The following is a 17,463-nucleotide window of genomic DNA, read 5'->3' as shown; positions in this document are numbered from 1 at the left end:
TTTATCGTAGGAAAGAACCACACCTTCAATCCAGGAATAAAGAGCGTCATCCGGAACAGTTTGGCCTCTCTCCCTCTCTGCTCCCGCCCCGTCACAGTATCTGTGTTACAGTAATGTCAGCGAGGACAAAGAGCTCAGGTCGACGCGTGTTGTTGTTGTTGTCGTTATTTGGCAGCCTGGTGTTATTTGTTTTCCAAGAGTACACAGATAGATACTTCCATTAGGACAGGAAGTGACCCAGAGGCACTCAACGTAGGCTGGTGCCTTAGCCAACTAAAGCCTCGCCGTAGCTTTTATGCATCTCTTTACTCATACAGCTCTTGGACGTTTGCCTCTGTTAAACAGAAAGCATTTTGTGAAGAAGTTGGACCACAGAAATCTGGTACCTGTGTCGCAAATTATTAAACGCACTAACTCAAGTGGCCTTTTCTGTTGAGCCGGTATGCAGAACCATCAGCACATTGACTCCTGCGCAAAGTTGGAAATACTAAAACACACTTTTGTTGTTGCAAATAATACACAAGCGGATCTGCAGTAAAGCCATAATTTAAAACTAATTGCTTGTGGGTGTCGTCTGCTCAACACTGCCATTGAAATCCCACACTTAATTAACAATCGCCTGCACCCAGAAAACACCTGTGAAAACACCGGTAACCAATCAGATCACTTAGTAATCAGAGCTCGAACACCATCAACAGGACACTCTTCTGGTGTGACCATGACAACGGAGGACAATAAGCTGTATTTTGCTGAAAGTGCAGCACAGTAATTATATTCATGTCACCTTCAGTAATTGCGTGCGATACTGTTACTAGTATACGAGTATCGAATGGACACACTTTGCATCCACGTTGTTCATAATCTTGTTTGGAAGCTTGCTCCGAAAGGAAAATGCCAAAGGCTCGAGATAAAAGTATTTTCTACTTCTCGGAGCACATCATTGTGCAGTTGGCATGTGGCAAGAGCTGTTTATTTGTGAAGCAAAAATACAATGTTTAGACGAGATTATCCCGGACACTTGAGACTTCCTGCTCAAAAAACTGCAACGGAAAGCCACTCAAAGTCCAAGTTCCTCCTTGTAAACTACCCGACTTCATGAAGAAGCGGTTGTTTGACGTCACACAAAGAACGGCAGCGTCCACTGTAAATTGTTATTGTAAAACCTTCAAAAAAACAAAACCTTTGTTAAAAAAATACCAGAAAGAATGTGGATGCTGCACCGCTGAGAGTTTGATTTACACACGCTGGAGGTCGGAAGTTGGAACTTTAAACTGTGAAAACTCTGACCTGCGAGTTTGTGGGAGGCATCTTAATATAGCTTTTAACAAAGTGTTTACTTAAATGCACGATGTGTAATATATTCTGTGTGTATGCTGCTGTTTGTTGTGTGTAAAGTTGAGACAAAGCAGGTCCTAGTCAGAGAAATTGCAAAAATTCAGTGAGTCCAACGTACACTGACTTAGTAGGTCTGGTTGCAGTTACTCTACTCTATCCGGCATTTTGAAAGACAACATCCATCCATCAATTATCAGCTGCTTATTCGGGGTCGGGTCGCGGTGGCAGAAGGCCCGGTCGGCCGACTCAGGCTTTCCTCTTACCCGCAATGTTTTCCAGCTCATTCTGGAGGATCCTGAGGCGTTCCCAGGACAGTTGTGAGATATATAATCCCTCCAGCGTGTTCTGGGCCTTCTCCAAGTTGGGCGTGCTCGGAAAAACCTCTAATGGGAGGTGTCCAGGAGGCGTCCAGGTGGCATGCAGGAGGCGTCCGAATTAGACGCCCAAGCCACCTCAGCTGACTCCTTTCGACACAAAGGAGTAGCGGCTCAACTCCAAGCTCCCTCCTGATGTCCGAGCTCCTTAACCTATCTCTGAGGCGGAGCCCGAGAAAGACAAACAGCTTTGTCCTAAACATCCGGCTGGCTGGTGAAGTGTTGGAAAAGGGGTCAGAGAAACCTGGTTAGTTGAGATTTTCTCGTTTGTTAAAACAGGTGTCGTTTGCGTGGATTCTCCACCACTGAACATGAACTCGGGGCGCACAAATAATCCATTTCTAGCTGAGAAAATGGTTCCTACCTCGGCAGTCGCAACACCCCACTCCCGCCCCCTCCTTCTCCCGTCACCCAGCACTCACCACTCACCCATCCATCACCCTGCCCACAGAAGAATGGCGAAAAATTGCCACCAGCCTCCCGCTACATCTGTGGGAAAATAAAACGACACAGGCATCCGCACACCCTTGTTCCTTTTTGCAGTCACGCGGTTTAATGAATTCTCCTCGTTATATGTGACTCTTTGTTTTTTTTGCTCCCTCCTTGTTCAATTTAAATAGTGATCTGCGACAAAAACGCCAGATGGTAGAAAAAGAAAACATCCAAGAATGCGCTGTGATCACAATCTTCTCTCTCTCTCGCTCTGCATGTTGCTCACTTATTAGGGTTCAGTGAAAATGAGCGAGGGGATCGCGTTCTTGGCAACTGACGCTTTTCTAACCATGTGGGATTTTTAGATACGTAGCGGTTTGTTTTGGACGTCCCCTCTTAAAACCTGTTAGTGGTGCGTCATTCATCAGAATAGTTTTGTCATCTTGAGCTTCAATTTACATCTTTTTTTTATGGGAGGGGCAGATGTTTTTCTTTTTTAAAGCCCCGTTGGATGTTTCAGCCTCATCGAGTGTGTGTACTTGGAGGTAAACTGTTTGTGCTACCTACAGAGGTGTGGACTTGAGTCACATGACTTTAGGCAACTTGGAATGGCTTGGTATCCTTGACCAGGCTCCTGGTAATTTGTGACTCTGGGCAATACAAAATAAACTGAATTGAATTTGACCAAGCGTGAAGATTAAAAATGTGTGCAGGGGAATCAATTCCCAGTTTTTCCATCATGACTGTGAGGGGACAAGTTTATATTTACATGTTCAGGACTTGAGACACAGATCGTGTGATTTTGGGACTTCACAGGCAAGACTTGAGTCTTTGTTTTTTTACTTTTTTTGTGATGTGCAAATCTTTATCTTCTCTCTGGCAATGCGTAGGGAGTAATGGTTTTTCGAGCTCAAGGATAGACACAATGCGTTTTGGCGTTTCTTGTTTGTTAAGGGGGAAAAACCCCACGGGGCATCTTACGACGCTCTCGTCAGATTAAAAGGCCTGTGAACCATCACGTAAAGGGACGCGAATGCAGTTTGTTGTGCCGGCCGACCCATCGTCTTCTTCACCGAGACAGATCATCGACCAAACGGAACAATTCAGACATTCAAAGTTGTGAAATGCACGTCCGCACGTTGTGATTAGGATGACGTGGCAGATAGCAACCAGATTGCTGCGCTCCTCAACCCTCTCTTTATCTCTTTAACGGCTCATTTATTGAGTTTTCTCAAACGCAGAGCAGTCTTCAGGAAGAAAAAAAAGGAGGAAAAACAAACCCCTTTTATTTATCGTCGACAATGGCACAGTGAACGCAATGGTATCTGAGGAGAAGGGGACAAAAAGGAAAGGGGTGTGTACATGTTGTGTAATGAACACAAAGGCTCTTCCCCTGAAGGAGTAAGAGGTTAAAAAAAAAAGCGGTGGTGGTGATGGATTTCAAAAGGAGTTTGTCTTATGAAAAGATCTGTCACAGTCGTTCATGTGCTCGGTGTTTTTTGCGTGTCGCTGTGGTGTTATGTAAACAACCATGTTGCATTTCTGCATATCATCTTGCAGCGAGCAAGTTTATGTTTTGCATTCATCATGTATGTCACGTACATGACTAGATTATCCTTTCCTAGATTATATATGTATTTGTATATGTATATATGTGCTATATGCGCCTGTCAGCACTAGGTATGTGTGAGTGTCCACATAAACAGCATGTAAAGAGCAGCATGTTGACAGGTGTCCATTCGGATGCAGGATGAGGGAGGAGAAGAAACGGTGGTAAGGCGGGGGCGTTGGAGTGTGTGTGTGTGTGTGTGTGTGTGAGTGTGTGTGCGTGCGTGTTTGTGCATTACACGTGCACTGTAGGTTTTGTTAGTGGGAGCAAAAAGTGGAGAGAGAGAGAGGATGTGAATGTGTAAGAAAAAGGGAAAGCGTGTACGAGGGAGGTAAAGTAGAAGAGAGTGGTCCATCCATGTGTTATGTAAGTGTTGTGAGGTCTCTCTCGCTCTCCCTCTCTCTCTCTCTCTCTCTTCCCCCTCCTGTAGGCCTGCAGATTAATCCAGTGGGTTTTATCCTCAGTGAATGGGACAGTGGGGCTTTGCAGTGATTATCCCTGCAGGCCACAGGATGATTGCTTTGAATCTCCTGTACGTCCCACACCGCCATGTTCCCGTGCCCGCACATCATTCGGCCTAATTTATCGCAAACACGTTGACAGATCACAACATTGGAAGAAGAAGACGCCTTTCCCCCCCCCCCCCCCTCCTCCCTGGACGCTCAGACGATCCACCGTCACGGTCCCGTTGGATGAAGTTCACAGCCGGTCCTAGAACCGCTTTTTTTTTTTTAACAAAGTGGTTTGTGACGTAAAGGGAGCGCTCCACCTCTGCACGCGTCTATTTCTCTGGTTAATCTGCCCGTCTCGTAGCTTTCTGTCCGTCCGTCCTCCTTTTGGATTATGTAACCAGGAAAATGTCACAAATGCAATCTGCTCCATCATCCCTGCTCAGCTGAGTAACAAAACAAAACAAAAAACGGCTGAATTTTGGGAGACATTCGTCATTTTACGCTTGTCAGGTGATCAGGTTGTGATCTTGTATCTCTTCGCTGAGTCGTTTCACAGTTTGTATTGTTTCATCATTCAGGTTTTGGGGGACTTTCACATCCAAGGAGTCTGTCTTTGGTGGCATTTCACTGCGATACAACACCGAAATAGAACGCTCGGGCGTTTATCCTCCTGACTCCCTCGGTGATTTTCGGCAGGAGATCTCTCCCTCCCGCGCGTCCTTCCTGTCTCTCCGTAGGGAAGGATTTTAATTTGGCGATGCCATATTGGCATGGCAGCAGTTGCTGTGGGCATGAAGACCGGCTCCCGTGTGAGCTTTTTGTGCCTCCTTCCATTCGCATTCAGCCTCTGCGGTTTAGCCCGGATGGAAATCAGGAGGCCTCTTTACGAAGCTGCTCTCTGACCATGTTGGATCTGAGAAGGTGGATGGAAAAACCTGGTTTAATGAACTGTGGAATTATGAAATGACTCATTTAGCCTTGGCCTGAAGTGCATTGTGTTCACATGAATGTCTCACATCATGAAACATGTGTTTCATAGGATGGTGATATAATGCCAAATCCATCCTGTGCTCGCACTAGTTTCAAGATGAGAGTCTTTCTGTTCAGTTATCTGCAGATTAGACTATTTGAAGTTGTTTTAAATGACCCATTGCTTTGAAAACTACAAATAATTCAGACCATTATGTTGCCGTTATCGTCTCACTGTCTGGTTTTGAAGTTAAATGTGATAAAGAACGTGGACAAATGGATTTCTTTTTTTATGCATCCAGAATTATTCTTTACTCACCGTTTGCTTTTCATTCTAATAATAGAATTAGACTGGTAAAGCATCTTTTAGCACGGTCTGTGCACTATGTGTGTGTGGCTGTTACATGTATTGTACATTTGCGGTCAGGCACGAAGCGGTGGGCGTTCTGTCTGAATAGCTCAGCCCTCAGGCTCCCATCATGCTCTCTGGCCCGGTCACGTCTTGGCATATGTGTTTTACTGCTCATAGGCCGACATGGAGGTTTACAGCGTGTGTGTGTGTGTGTGTGTGTGTGTGTGTGCGCGTGTGTGTGTGTGAAAACCTGCACTAAAACCTAGATCTTTTGCCTGCTTGTGATGGAGGTCAAATATATGACTGAATTAATATAGTACATGTTTTATTTCAGTAATAAAATAGCAGTAAGCAGGTATACACCACAGAAATGGTCTTGGCGTTGGGTGTGTTGCGTTTCCTGACTGGAAGCGGTGCCAAACAAAAAAATAATCCTGAACTTTCACTATTGTTTGGTTGTATCTGGTGCTTTACCCGAGTATTTACATGGATGTTTGGAGCTATTCCTCTTCTTCTTCTGCTGTTGAACCATGTAGGGACCCCAGGTGGTGACTCCCAGGTGTATTATTAGATGCATTACATTGGAAGACACTGTGACATTATATAATGGGATCTGGCTGCAGCACACTGAGACCGACTGCTGCAACAATAACAGAGAAAAAATACAAATAAAACAAGAGAGCATGTACTGTACACACGCGTGTATGAACGGCACACATGTGCATGTGCAGGGGTGTACTAAAACACACACACACACACACACACTCTGCATGTGCTGTGTGTACTGTATACACACCGCTGTTGCATTAATAATGTTGACCTGCCTCTATACCCAGTGAATTATGAAACATGGTTCTGCTTTGATGCGGTGAGATGTTGGACCCTCCGACGCCCGCACACCCGAGTGTTAACCGGCACAGCACGCCCACACACACACACACACACACACACACACACACACACACACACACACTCTAACAGACAGGCGAGTTCGCCGTCTTCTTCACTTTTCGTTTGAACGGACAAAAGAGAGACACGAGAAATGCTCCATGAAGATAGTTATGCCCTGTATTTATTCAAGATCAGTAATATTTAAATAATTATTACCTTTTGTTGTTGTTGTTGTGCAACACTGCTGAGGTAAGAGATGTGCACGAGTGAGAGCAAAGACATGGAACTGTGTGAAATCTTCACTGCTCCTTCATGCATGTTTCTCCGAGGAGTTAAATTGCTCCCACTGACTTGCCCTGTGGGTGGGGGGCGGGGGTTCACTCTTCTGCCGTACAATTGCTGTATACTCACACACATACACACACACACACAACCAGCTTTGCTCGCAATTATATGAAGCATAGGAGTTGTGCAGAAATAACTCTGCTAATTTCCAGTCACGCTGTGCCCACCGTCTCATTTGCACGCCGCCTCTCCACCTAATCCTGCGGGGAAAAAAAAGAAGCAAATGCATGACAGAGAGAGACAAGCGCACCAGCTATTCTGAAAAAAAAAAAATCGCCACAGATTTAGGTTAGCGGCTTCTCTAAACCCGTGAGAAAAACACAACCGACAAGCTGACCTGGTTTCCCCCGACTGCGAGTTTTCCGTGCCGCCGCAGAGCATCCCCGCGTCCCGTCCGGCCTCGCAGACATCGTTGGCTCCGATCGAGTCGAGGCAGTTCATCACAACGTCCGTAACGCTTAACGAGTGTGACTTCATCTTTCTTTTCTTTTCTTTTCATGCTGCAGCTCTTCTGAATTGATCCTGCATTGCACATGTTTGCCAGAGAAAGCTCAAAGAAATTGGGTTTTTAAACACAACTCGGGGTTCATACGGTCATGGAAAACCTGGAAAAGTCGTGGAATTTTAAAATGGTTTCGATTCCCTTTTGGAAAAGTCATGGAAATGTGTTATATGCATGTGTTCATGTTCATTTAGGTCAAGTTTGATAATAATGAATATGCTTTTAAAGGAAAAACGCTCAAAATACAAGCAGGCACACATACATGCATCTATATAAATGTTTATTCTTTTAATCAAACTATTGTCTCTCATTCATTTGTGTCATTTAAGGTTTACTGTATGCTTTGAATCCTCATTGTTCGTTTAAATACTACATTTTTATCACTTCTTCATGTTTACAACCAGATTTCACAAAATGTTTGGTCATGAAAATTGGGTTTAAAGTCATGGAAATCCACTGGTTAAAATGTGTATGAACCCTAACAACCATACATCACCTTGGAAAAGTAGTTCCCCTAAAACGGTAGAGGAGACGATTACAGGGTCAGAGGTCATCTTATCCTGACTTTTCACGAGAGGAAACCTTCAACCTCTGCTCTCAAATAAAAAATAAATAAATAAAAAATCTCCCTTAACTTTTTTTAAGGTCTTATGAAATGCTTCCGGTGTATAAAATTACAAGTTTTACTCCAACCAGCAGTTGAAATACCTTCAAATTAAAAAACACCATCTTCCCAACAGAGCTCCTCCATCACTGACATCTTCTGTACGAGTCTTCAGCTTTGTGTTTTTAGTGTTTGAGTGCAATCGTTTCCATTTTTGACATGCTTTGACGGGATTTTTCTTTGTTGCCCGAAATAGCTCGTCGCTTGTATTCCTCCGCGGTCGGGCTCTGCGCGGTAATCATGTCAGCGTATGACGGCGCTAATCCAGGCCCCCTCCCCCCTTTCTGGAGCTCTGTGCCAAAACCGTAACGCCGCTCCGTCCTCGCTGCGACTCTCGAAGGCGCCGTACGTGACACACTAACTCAACATACCTGAGAAATGGCTTTGCAGGAAGTGAAGAAGGTGTGATGGCGGAGGAGGCGGACGAAGCGGGAGGCAAACGGAGAGGGCTTCCTTCCACTTTTTTGTCACTGTGCAATGAGGCGGATGGGGATTCGGTCGTCATTAAACACAATAACAATTTGCCTCTTGTCGGCACAACAAACACAACGGGCCTCGCTGTGTTCGTCTTCCTTTCGCAGCTTTTAGGATTAATGCTATTAATATTTTGATCAATAATTCATTGGTGCCCTTTTAATGTCTCCATTTAAGCCAGTGTTCTCCCAGCGCGCTCGAATCTGTTATTTTATTTCCAGAGGGGAGGCGCGTTATCGTCCGTCTGGTGTTTTTTGCGTCGTAACCTCCACGACGTCCCGTTACAATTGTTATAAAGTTTGTGTCTTTAAACCCGGCTATCCAGGGATTAGAGTCTCACGCCCGCTCACTTCCTTTTAAGGAAGCCGTGTCACTTCCTGTGAGCTCGTCCACAGAAAGAAGTTTTTGGATCGCGACCTAAACTTTCTTTCGGCCAAGGACAGAGAAAGAAAGAGAGCAAAGAAAGCATGAGAGAAGAGATAGATAAAGTAGTGAGAGAAAGAGAGTGAGAGAGAGGAGGGAAAACAGTGGAGAGTAAATCCTCTTTCCCCCGCTGACTTTAATCTTTCCACAGGCTGAACCCGGCGGTTCGAGGCCTCACACCGGCCGTCAGTCAAGAGAGTGACAGCCATCGTGGCCGCGGGCCGCAGGTGGGGGATGGGTACGAGCGGACGTCGCGTTACGTCAGTGTCGACTGTGTGTGTGTGTGTGTGTGTTACCATCTATCAACAGAGCAGGATGAGCATGTTAAAAGAGGAAGTGACTTTCAGAGCGGGATGAATGGACAGCGGGAGGACGATGGGGGGAGGAGGAGTGCAACGTCACTTCACGATTAAATTGAAGTGACGTTTACAAGTACAAATCCATAGTGTCCCTGAGAATTTGGGACTGCAGTGTTTTGTCTCTTAGCTAGCTGTAGCTCACTTCTAAGTGGTTGTATTTGTGCAGGTAGTACTGTTGGCCTGTGTGTGTTCGCAGGACGATGGCTTGTTGATAGAAAAACTAATTAGAGGCTCAGGTGAACACCTTTAGCTCTGTCCACCATTGTTTGCACTGTTAGCCTCGTTAGCTTCTAGCGTTACAGGAAGTATGACGGTGTTGGAAGAGGAAGGTACGAGGGGGGAAACAAAGGGATGCAGCGATTATACGGCCGAAAAATCGATGAGTGAGATGAGACGTTTGTACGCTTGCATGCGGCTGGTGATTACATAACCAAGTAGAAGTGGTGGGGTGCAGACACACAGTTAGTTGCGCCAAATGACAAAGGCGGAGAACGCGGACGAGTACAAATTAGCTAATCGACGAGTTTGGGTTTGGATCCCACCGGTGATAGCAGACGCAGCGACAGAAACAAGTCAATACCCGAGGAAATGAGAAGCTGTGCTGTGTGTTGACAGGAAGCCGCTCCAGTGCAACGAGACAAGCAATCAGCGACGGATCGATGACGCGGCAGAACGCGGCTGTCAACAAGTGGCCGTGATTTGAGCGCGCCGACGGTTTGCTGCCATGTTGAAAACTTCGTATCGTTCCCTAAACCGAAGACGGAAGAAATCTGTGTTCAGACTGACGTTATTAAAGTTTTACTATTCTTTTCTTGGACCTCTTTCAATTGATAAAAAGTCACGTTTGGCTGGTAAAATCAAAAGAGCAACTGTTTCCTGTCCCGCTTAAAACACGGCTGGACATGAAAAGGCCTCGTCTCCTCGCCGTGATCCCCCCCCCCCCTCCCGTAATGTATGATCTATGAACTGGAGATCATTCTGCTGTTGCACCCGTTGTAAGGAGCTCTGGATTACAGCGTCAGCCGAATGGCTACAATTTAAAATGTCAACATAAATATTTGAAAGTGGCATCGCCGACAAAACACACACACACACACACACACAAATGGAGAGAGAGAGAGAAAGAGGAAGAGAGAGAGGGCATGAAAGAAGGAGAGAAGCACTTTGAAAAAGGCTGGCGCTTTCTTTTTTTTCTCCCCATCGCTCTTCCCGGCACATGTTCAATTATTAACCGTCTTGACGACTCCGCCGGGATGGAGGGAGGGAGAGTTTCAGACAGACAGACAGACAGAGAGAGAGAAGGCGCGGCAGAACAAGGACTTACACTTTATACTTTCATCAAGCATCCAGCTGTGGCTCTGACTGACCTTGTGTCTATTCACCTCCGAGACCTCGTGTCAGCGACTGATTGACGAGGCCTCCGGGGCTCCAGCAGAAGGCTAACTTCTAAGCTAATATATCCACAGAAACCCTCGCTGTTTTTTTGTTGTTGCTATTTTTCCAGTAAGATTCATAGGAAGGTAAAACAAGATCAAACTATACCAGAGCAATACCGTAACAACTTGAAGGGAATTTGTTTTTGAAGCACATCTTTTTCTCCACGAAAACCCGGATTTAGAAATGTTATTTGGCCTGAGGATAAATCACCTGTTTGAGTCAGAAACTCACCCGTTGCTGCACTGTGCATCTCAGTAGATTAGATTACATTCAGCTTTAATGATCCCCGAGCTAAAAAGCCGGCGGGTGGTTAATTTCATATCAAGCCACATTAGACCTCAAATTTCTGCAATTATGATTTGTGCGATGGAAGAAATTACACATTAGATGCACAAATGAGGTGATTGGATCGGATTATTAGCCCCATTAAGGGCTTAATTGATCAGAGAAGCTGCGACGGAGTGAGTGAGAGAAGGAGTGAAGGGAACATAGAGTTCCCTCCGTCTCCTCGGTCCTGACCAGCAGCAGCATGTCGCTCCGTCAGCCTGCAGAGCTACAGCGGCATCCATTTTTCATGGACCATTCCTCCAGCTCTGCTGCGTGCAGCTACATGAAATACTGTCTGGCAGTGCGTCGGAGGAACAAAAATAGACTCTGTCCTGACACTTTGTCCCTCAACAGCGATGGAGCTCGTCCCTCGTTCTTCTCCCATCACCGACGGTCCCCGAGGAGGAAACTGTGGGTCAGCGAGGTGGCCAGTTGAACTCAGGGATTCCTCAGAAGGACGGCGTGTGTGTGTTTTTGGGTGGTTGTTTGCGTGACTGCCGGCTGTACACAAAAGCAGAGCCTATTCACCCGCAGTGTTTTAACCAGTGAATTATGCATCACCTGTGCTTACGGGGTAAGAATTGCACCCCTTTGCTTTGGCTTCGGCTGAGTCAGCAACACCTTGTGCCCTTTTTGTTATCTAAAAAGCATTGCTTTGTTTCCTGCGTTGATGTGTGATTGTGTTCATGTGCCGTTGATGGTTTTGGTCAGCTCGGACTTTGTCCAGGAACACAGAGAACGGTACCGGAGTGGAGTTGTACTCCCACAAAGTAGCTGCGGTGCGAAGCGGCGCTTTTGTCGAGCGTTAACAGAGTTCAGGTCTGGTGTGAAAAAGCTCCTCGCAGTTCTGCTGAAGGACACTTTGTCCATAGCCGCTAAATGAAGCGATTTGAACCTTCGACCTTGCCGTTATGGAACAGCCCGTCCGACCTTCGATCCGGCGAACAGATGAGGACTGACAAGATAATTAGGAGCTTTCGTTCTTTTTTGTTTGAAATCTGAACTCGTCTCGAACTCAGCAGTTCCGTCGTCTCGCGGCTCATCACGGGGAGATCGAATATAATGAAGGATCAGAGCTCAGCCTCCTCGAAATTCACAGATTTGCTGCTCAAGCTGGACTCCATGGATTGTGTTTCATGTCCCACCGCTCCCCAGAGGCAACAAACGCCCACCGGCACAGCATTGTTTCACGGCAGGGCCGAACGCCCTGCGGCTAATCTTTGTCACAAGCCCGGGGCGACGCTTCACATCGTACTGTTTCATTTTTTTTACTTCATTTGTACTAACCGCCGCCCTCTCTTTCTCCCTTGCAGTCGTTCTTGTTTGAGGTCAAAGTTCAACAGTCATCATGGCCGACGAATCAGACATGCGCAATGAGCTGGCGGATCTGCAGACACGCGCGGACCAGATAGCCGATGAGGTAAAGTGGAACACACACAACACACACACACACACACACTCACTCGTGTACTTCTGCGTGACACACAGACATCTGCTCTGATGTTGACAACAAAGATAATACATCACATTTCATCTGGCATGTGTTCCTGTGTTATCTGCTAAAGTGGTTGCCAGTTTCAGGTCGAACTTCCTCAGATATTGATCGGCGTTTGCACTCTTTAAATTGCCTCATGATGTTATTATGAATCTGTGTTGCACTTCTCATCATATGTGACACATTGTCATCTGTGTTTTCATTTTTTTCCAACTCTTTTTGCAGTCTTCAGTCAACATGCAGTTACTTTGTGTGATAACTTTGCGCGACAAAATGCATACATTCAAACTGTTCTCTCTAAAGTCTGCAGACTGATGGACACAGCTACTGTAATTTGACCCTCCCTTGTTTTAGCAATTTGTTCTCAAAAGTTTCTTTCATCAAGACAATGCATTTTTAAAAAAAAAAAAAGATTTTAAGAACGGAAGAACTTTGCCCTTTTTAATGAGTCGAGAGGAGCTCGGGAAGAGCAGATAATTCTGTGCCGCGAAATAATGGAGCAGCTCCAATGGCCTTATTAAACATTCATGAGGAGATAATGCAAGGCCAAGAGGCTCCGTGGATGTGACGGGGAGGGGAAGGGAGAAAAGAGGAAGCCGGGGATGGTTAGGATGGATGGAGATAACGCAGGGGAAGGAGCCAAATGAGGATTAGGAATGAAATTAAAATGGTGTTTGGGTTCAAGAAACGGATGAGACTCGAAAGAGGGTCCTGCAGAGGGCTGGAAGTTGGCAAACAAATCAGATAATTTATCCTATGATAAGACGAGAGAAGGGGAGAGGAATAACCACGCCTGATTATGTGACTGAGGAGCAGTCATTCGTCTGTCGACACTTACCAATACTCTGTCTTTTCTTTTCTCACCTCTCGCATGCGTGTTTTACACCTTTAAATATTCCTTGAGTCGTCGTTTCCAATTCATGTCATGACGTGCTATATGTCCTGTATTCGCTCTCTTGGGGACTCTCAGCTAATCATTTGCTCTCTCTCTCTTTCTCTCTCTCTTTCTCTCTCTCTCTACAGTCTCTGGAGAGCACTCGGCGTATGCTGTCTCTGGTTGAGGAGGTGAGTTGGCCACTTGTGTGACTGCACAAACAACGATTTATCTCGGTGTCTTGCGCATCAGCCCCCTGCTAGTTCACACTGATGGAGCTGCAGAGGTTACAACTTTGCCCCTCAGCTTTACTCAGGTCTTTATGCTAGAGATAGGTTGTAGGGAAAGTCAATAAGGAACCAGGGATCCACGAGGTGAGTCAGCTATCGGATCGGTAAATGAGTCTGCAGCTTCATCCTTAACACTATTGATTTGAAAGGTTACATTCAAACTTGACTCAGCAGGGGAAACCATGACATAAATATAAACTATTTATATGGAATTGGTGCTGCTGACAAACCTCTTGACAGATTCTGATATATTAAAACAAATACTGTACTTATACATTGATATATATTGATATAATGAAGGCAGCACTGTTGGAGCTTTAGAAAACCTTCCATTATGAATTTAATGGGCACATTTCTTCTTTTTTTTAACCAGCACTTAAATAATCATTGTCCTGTAACCCAGCCATCTAGACCTGGACAAGTCAATATTTAAGATTGATATAAAAGAGACCAAATCCCAGATGATATTACTATTAATTTCATCTATTGAACGAGAGAAGTGCCGTTTTTCTAAAACTTGGAGCGTGCCGAGCGCCATCAACTGTCGCTAAAGGACTGACAGTGGATAAGGACCTCAAACAACTCCACTTCAAAACACCCAAACTATCCCTTTAATGGTGAACAGCCAGGTGTCTGAACTGGGTTTATATGGGAGGAAATAGCCACTTTAGACAAGTTCATTCGCTCCGTTTCACTAAGGAGGACCTCACTGCATGTGATGCTCTCCTATAGGCTACCAGTTTGCATTCATATTTGAGATGCATATTTATCTGTTTTCTACCGGCATGAGCTTGTGCGGGGCCTCTACTTCCTGCTGCTGGCTTCAGGGACACGCCCATGCTCGGACCCCAGGACCAGCCACCGTGTCCTAACGAGACAAAAGCCGCGAGGGACAGAGGGAGACCCCGGGGCCGAACCCAAACGGCGGTAGCTGAATCATTTGCCCTTTTCAGACGATAATGCCAAGGGAATGCCATTTGTTTCGTTTTCGACCGTTGGACTCCGTTCTGAAGATGTGCGGCGGTTTGTTAGTGGAGAAGGAGCGGAGACAAACAGCGACTGTGTCATGTTTTGGCTTCTCGCTGACAGCATGCTCTTTATCCCTCTCTCGCTTAGCATCCCCCCAGAGAGACGAGGCTCAATATAGACTGCAATGTGGCAATAAGGCAGCATGGATTATGGATGAGGCTGAACATGCCTCTTTATACAATACTGATGTTATAAAACTGCATCTGGGCTTTTTAAATATACAACAGGATCATTTCGACATTCATTCCTAAAAATAATTATGTTTAAGTCCAACAAAAACCCAACAAAGAGAAAGTAAAATATGGGTGAACTGATTTTGTAGAATAAATCCAACCCGCCCTTCTTTCAGGCTTCTTTCCTCTTCAACTTTTCTCTCTCATGATCCTCCTCACAGGATCACACCTAAACTCTCCTGCACTGCAGCTCTGACTCTCCCTCTCTTTACTTTTTGTTTCTTATAATCTCCATGATCCAGAGACTCAAGCTCATTCTACTGTTGTACTCGGTAAGACGCTCCGGTTGAGCTCATCGGCCTAATACCTGAAATGTAATTGTAAAATCTATGCAGAACCTGAATCGTAATGGGTTCTCATTTGAAATCCATGACCTACAGTAGAGAGAAACCTGGTGAAACCAGTTTGTATGGAATGCAAATAAACAACCATGGCGTCATAAATAGTACATTTGTTTTAGGTTGAGGTCGAGAGCGGTGATAGTCGCTCTAATACAACATATGATACAGGTTTTTGGGGGTCAAAGCAAATGCAAAGGATTTTATTCATGTTACGAGGTAGTTCAGGACGACCCAGAAGCCAAAGCAACAGTGTAAAGAAATATATGTTTATTTCAAAAACTAACAATGACAAGCCTCCAAGGGCCGAGGGAAAAAAAGGAGATGCATGAAAACAGGAATCACAAAAGAATGGACAGGAAGGAGAATCACAAAACCGAGGAACACGACAGCATAAACACGGTCTACTCACACATAGGACACAGTACGATCCCACACTGGGGACGAGATGAACAGGAAACAATGGGCACATGGACAGGAAGTGCAGGGGACAGAGGACGCAAGAGGGAAAGACTTTCAACATAAAACAGGTACACAAAACACCAAATCATGACAATTTAAATCCCACTTGTAACCGTATTTCCACAAACATAAAAGGTATACAAATGTCAGTTAGAGGTCAGACCGTAGAACCGCTCACAGTGAGTGATGTCATGTGTCCTTGTCTCGTACAAATGTGACCTGTAATTCATTCTCACGACCATGCCAACACGCACGTGACCTTTATTTTGCAGCTGGAGCCAGCAGATAGCTAGCTTAGCTTAGCCCAAAAGACTGGAAACGGGGGGTGCAGCTGGCCTCCGTCCAGCAAGCCACCTACCAGCAGCTCCAACGTTTGCTAATTAAATTGTTACACCTTGTTTAATCTGATGAGAACTTGTAGAGGTGCTGCTAGGAGCTAGATTGTGTTACCTTTGGACAGAGCCAGACTGTCAGTTTCCCAATTATCTTTTTTTTTAATATATATCAGGAACGACATATCTTGCATAATAACCCACCATTTTCACTGAAATGTTACAGATTAACTATTAATATTGAAGACAGCGACACAATTCTGTTGTGGATGCAAAATCTACGGAGTAGCATCATAAATCAAATGTACAGTATTTTAAATGTGTCACGCAAAATGTGGTCTGATGAATGAACTTGGTGGTGCAACACGTTTTCTTTATCAAGAAAGATCCAGAGGTATTGAAGTTGTTATAGAAACGGTTATCTTCCCCGAGGGACAGAAACGAGAATCTACTCGTCTTGGTCTGGAGCGAGCGGCCGAGGCGAGATGGAAATGAAAAAGAGAAGATGAGACGGAGGGACGAGGAATGAGATGAGGAGAGTGATGAGAAAGATAAACAGAGCGTTAGAGAGAGGAGCCTGCGAAGGCCTTTTGAGTCCAAATGCGACGCCTCTGCGGAGCAGAGAAACGAGAGATCTGATTTGACGTGCAGCGTCAGGCCCGAAGACAGAGAACGCATTACACAAGCTGGATATGATATTACATTCATGCAGGCTGTAATATCACTACGCTGTCGCCTCGATCAGAAAGAAAATCAAAAAAAGGCATTTTATTCACCTTTTGAGACCTACAAATCTTGTTTTTCCACCTAGAAAAAAGTATAATTTAGGATTGTGGGTTTTTATTCAGAATGGAATCCCACCTGCCGTGTTTTTCATCTTTTTTTGTGCGTGAAATGTTGTGACTAAAATGGTTTGAACCTGGGGGGAATCGCTCGAGGCGCAAAGCAATATTTTTTACATTTTTATTATTGTTTTATTACATTTGCTTGCTGAGAATTAGATGAGAAGATCCATACCGCTTTTATGTCGGTGCAGTAAATATACGGCAGCAGCTGGTTAGCTTAGCTTAGCATAGCGTAAAGACCAGAAATGGGATAGAAATGGATAGAAAACACCTATTTTTAGGCCCTTTCCTCGAAAATTGCATATCCAAACTAAAAAGGGTGCATCTCTGCAACCACTAGGGCTGTTTGAATAATTTAGGTGTTAAAATAAAAAAGTACACATGTGAGATTTTGTATAGATGTGTACATATCGGTCTATGTGTTGCTGCTTAAGAGTAAATGAAGATGACAGAAAAAAAAGAAAAGGTTTCAGGACCGCCTATAAAAAAAACACTTTATTTCTTGATTATTTCTTTACAATGATGCAGCTGTAAGGTCCAACTTTAACCCAGATTATAACACAACATGTGGACTTTCTCTCTGCAAAGGTCAACTTTGAGAAAGTGAAGCAGAGCCAAGT

The 17,463-nt window shown here is 44.9% G+C and overlaps 1 protein-coding gene across 1 annotated transcript in view; it reads left to right on the top strand.

Annotated features, from left to right (window-relative positions):
* Positions 1 to 17,463, top strand: part of LOC137785427 (synaptosomal-associated protein 25-A-like) — a 34,299-nt gene that overhangs the window by 1,465 nt on the left and 15,371 nt on the right. Inside the window, exons 2-3 of the mRNA XM_068576651.1 lie at positions 12,259 to 12,365; positions 13,464 to 13,505. Of these exons, the coding sequence (XP_068432752.1) occupies positions 12,294 to 12,365; positions 13,464 to 13,505 (114 nt within the window). The 5' untranslated portion in view covers positions 12,259 to 12,293. The remainder of the gene's footprint in view (positions 1 to 12,258; positions 12,366 to 13,463; positions 13,506 to 17,463) is intronic.

The sequence above is a fragment of the Clinocottus analis genome, unplaced genomic scaffold, assembly GCF_023055335.1.
Source record: "Clinocottus analis isolate CAN_PGR_092001 unplaced genomic scaffold, fCliAna1.0.p SCAF_1, whole genome shotgun sequence".
NCBI classification, from domain to species: Eukaryota; Metazoa; Chordata; class Actinopteri; order Perciformes; family Cottidae; genus Clinocottus; species Clinocottus analis.
Note: the sequence above shows the minus strand (reverse complement) of the source record. Positions and strands in the feature narration are given on the sequence as shown.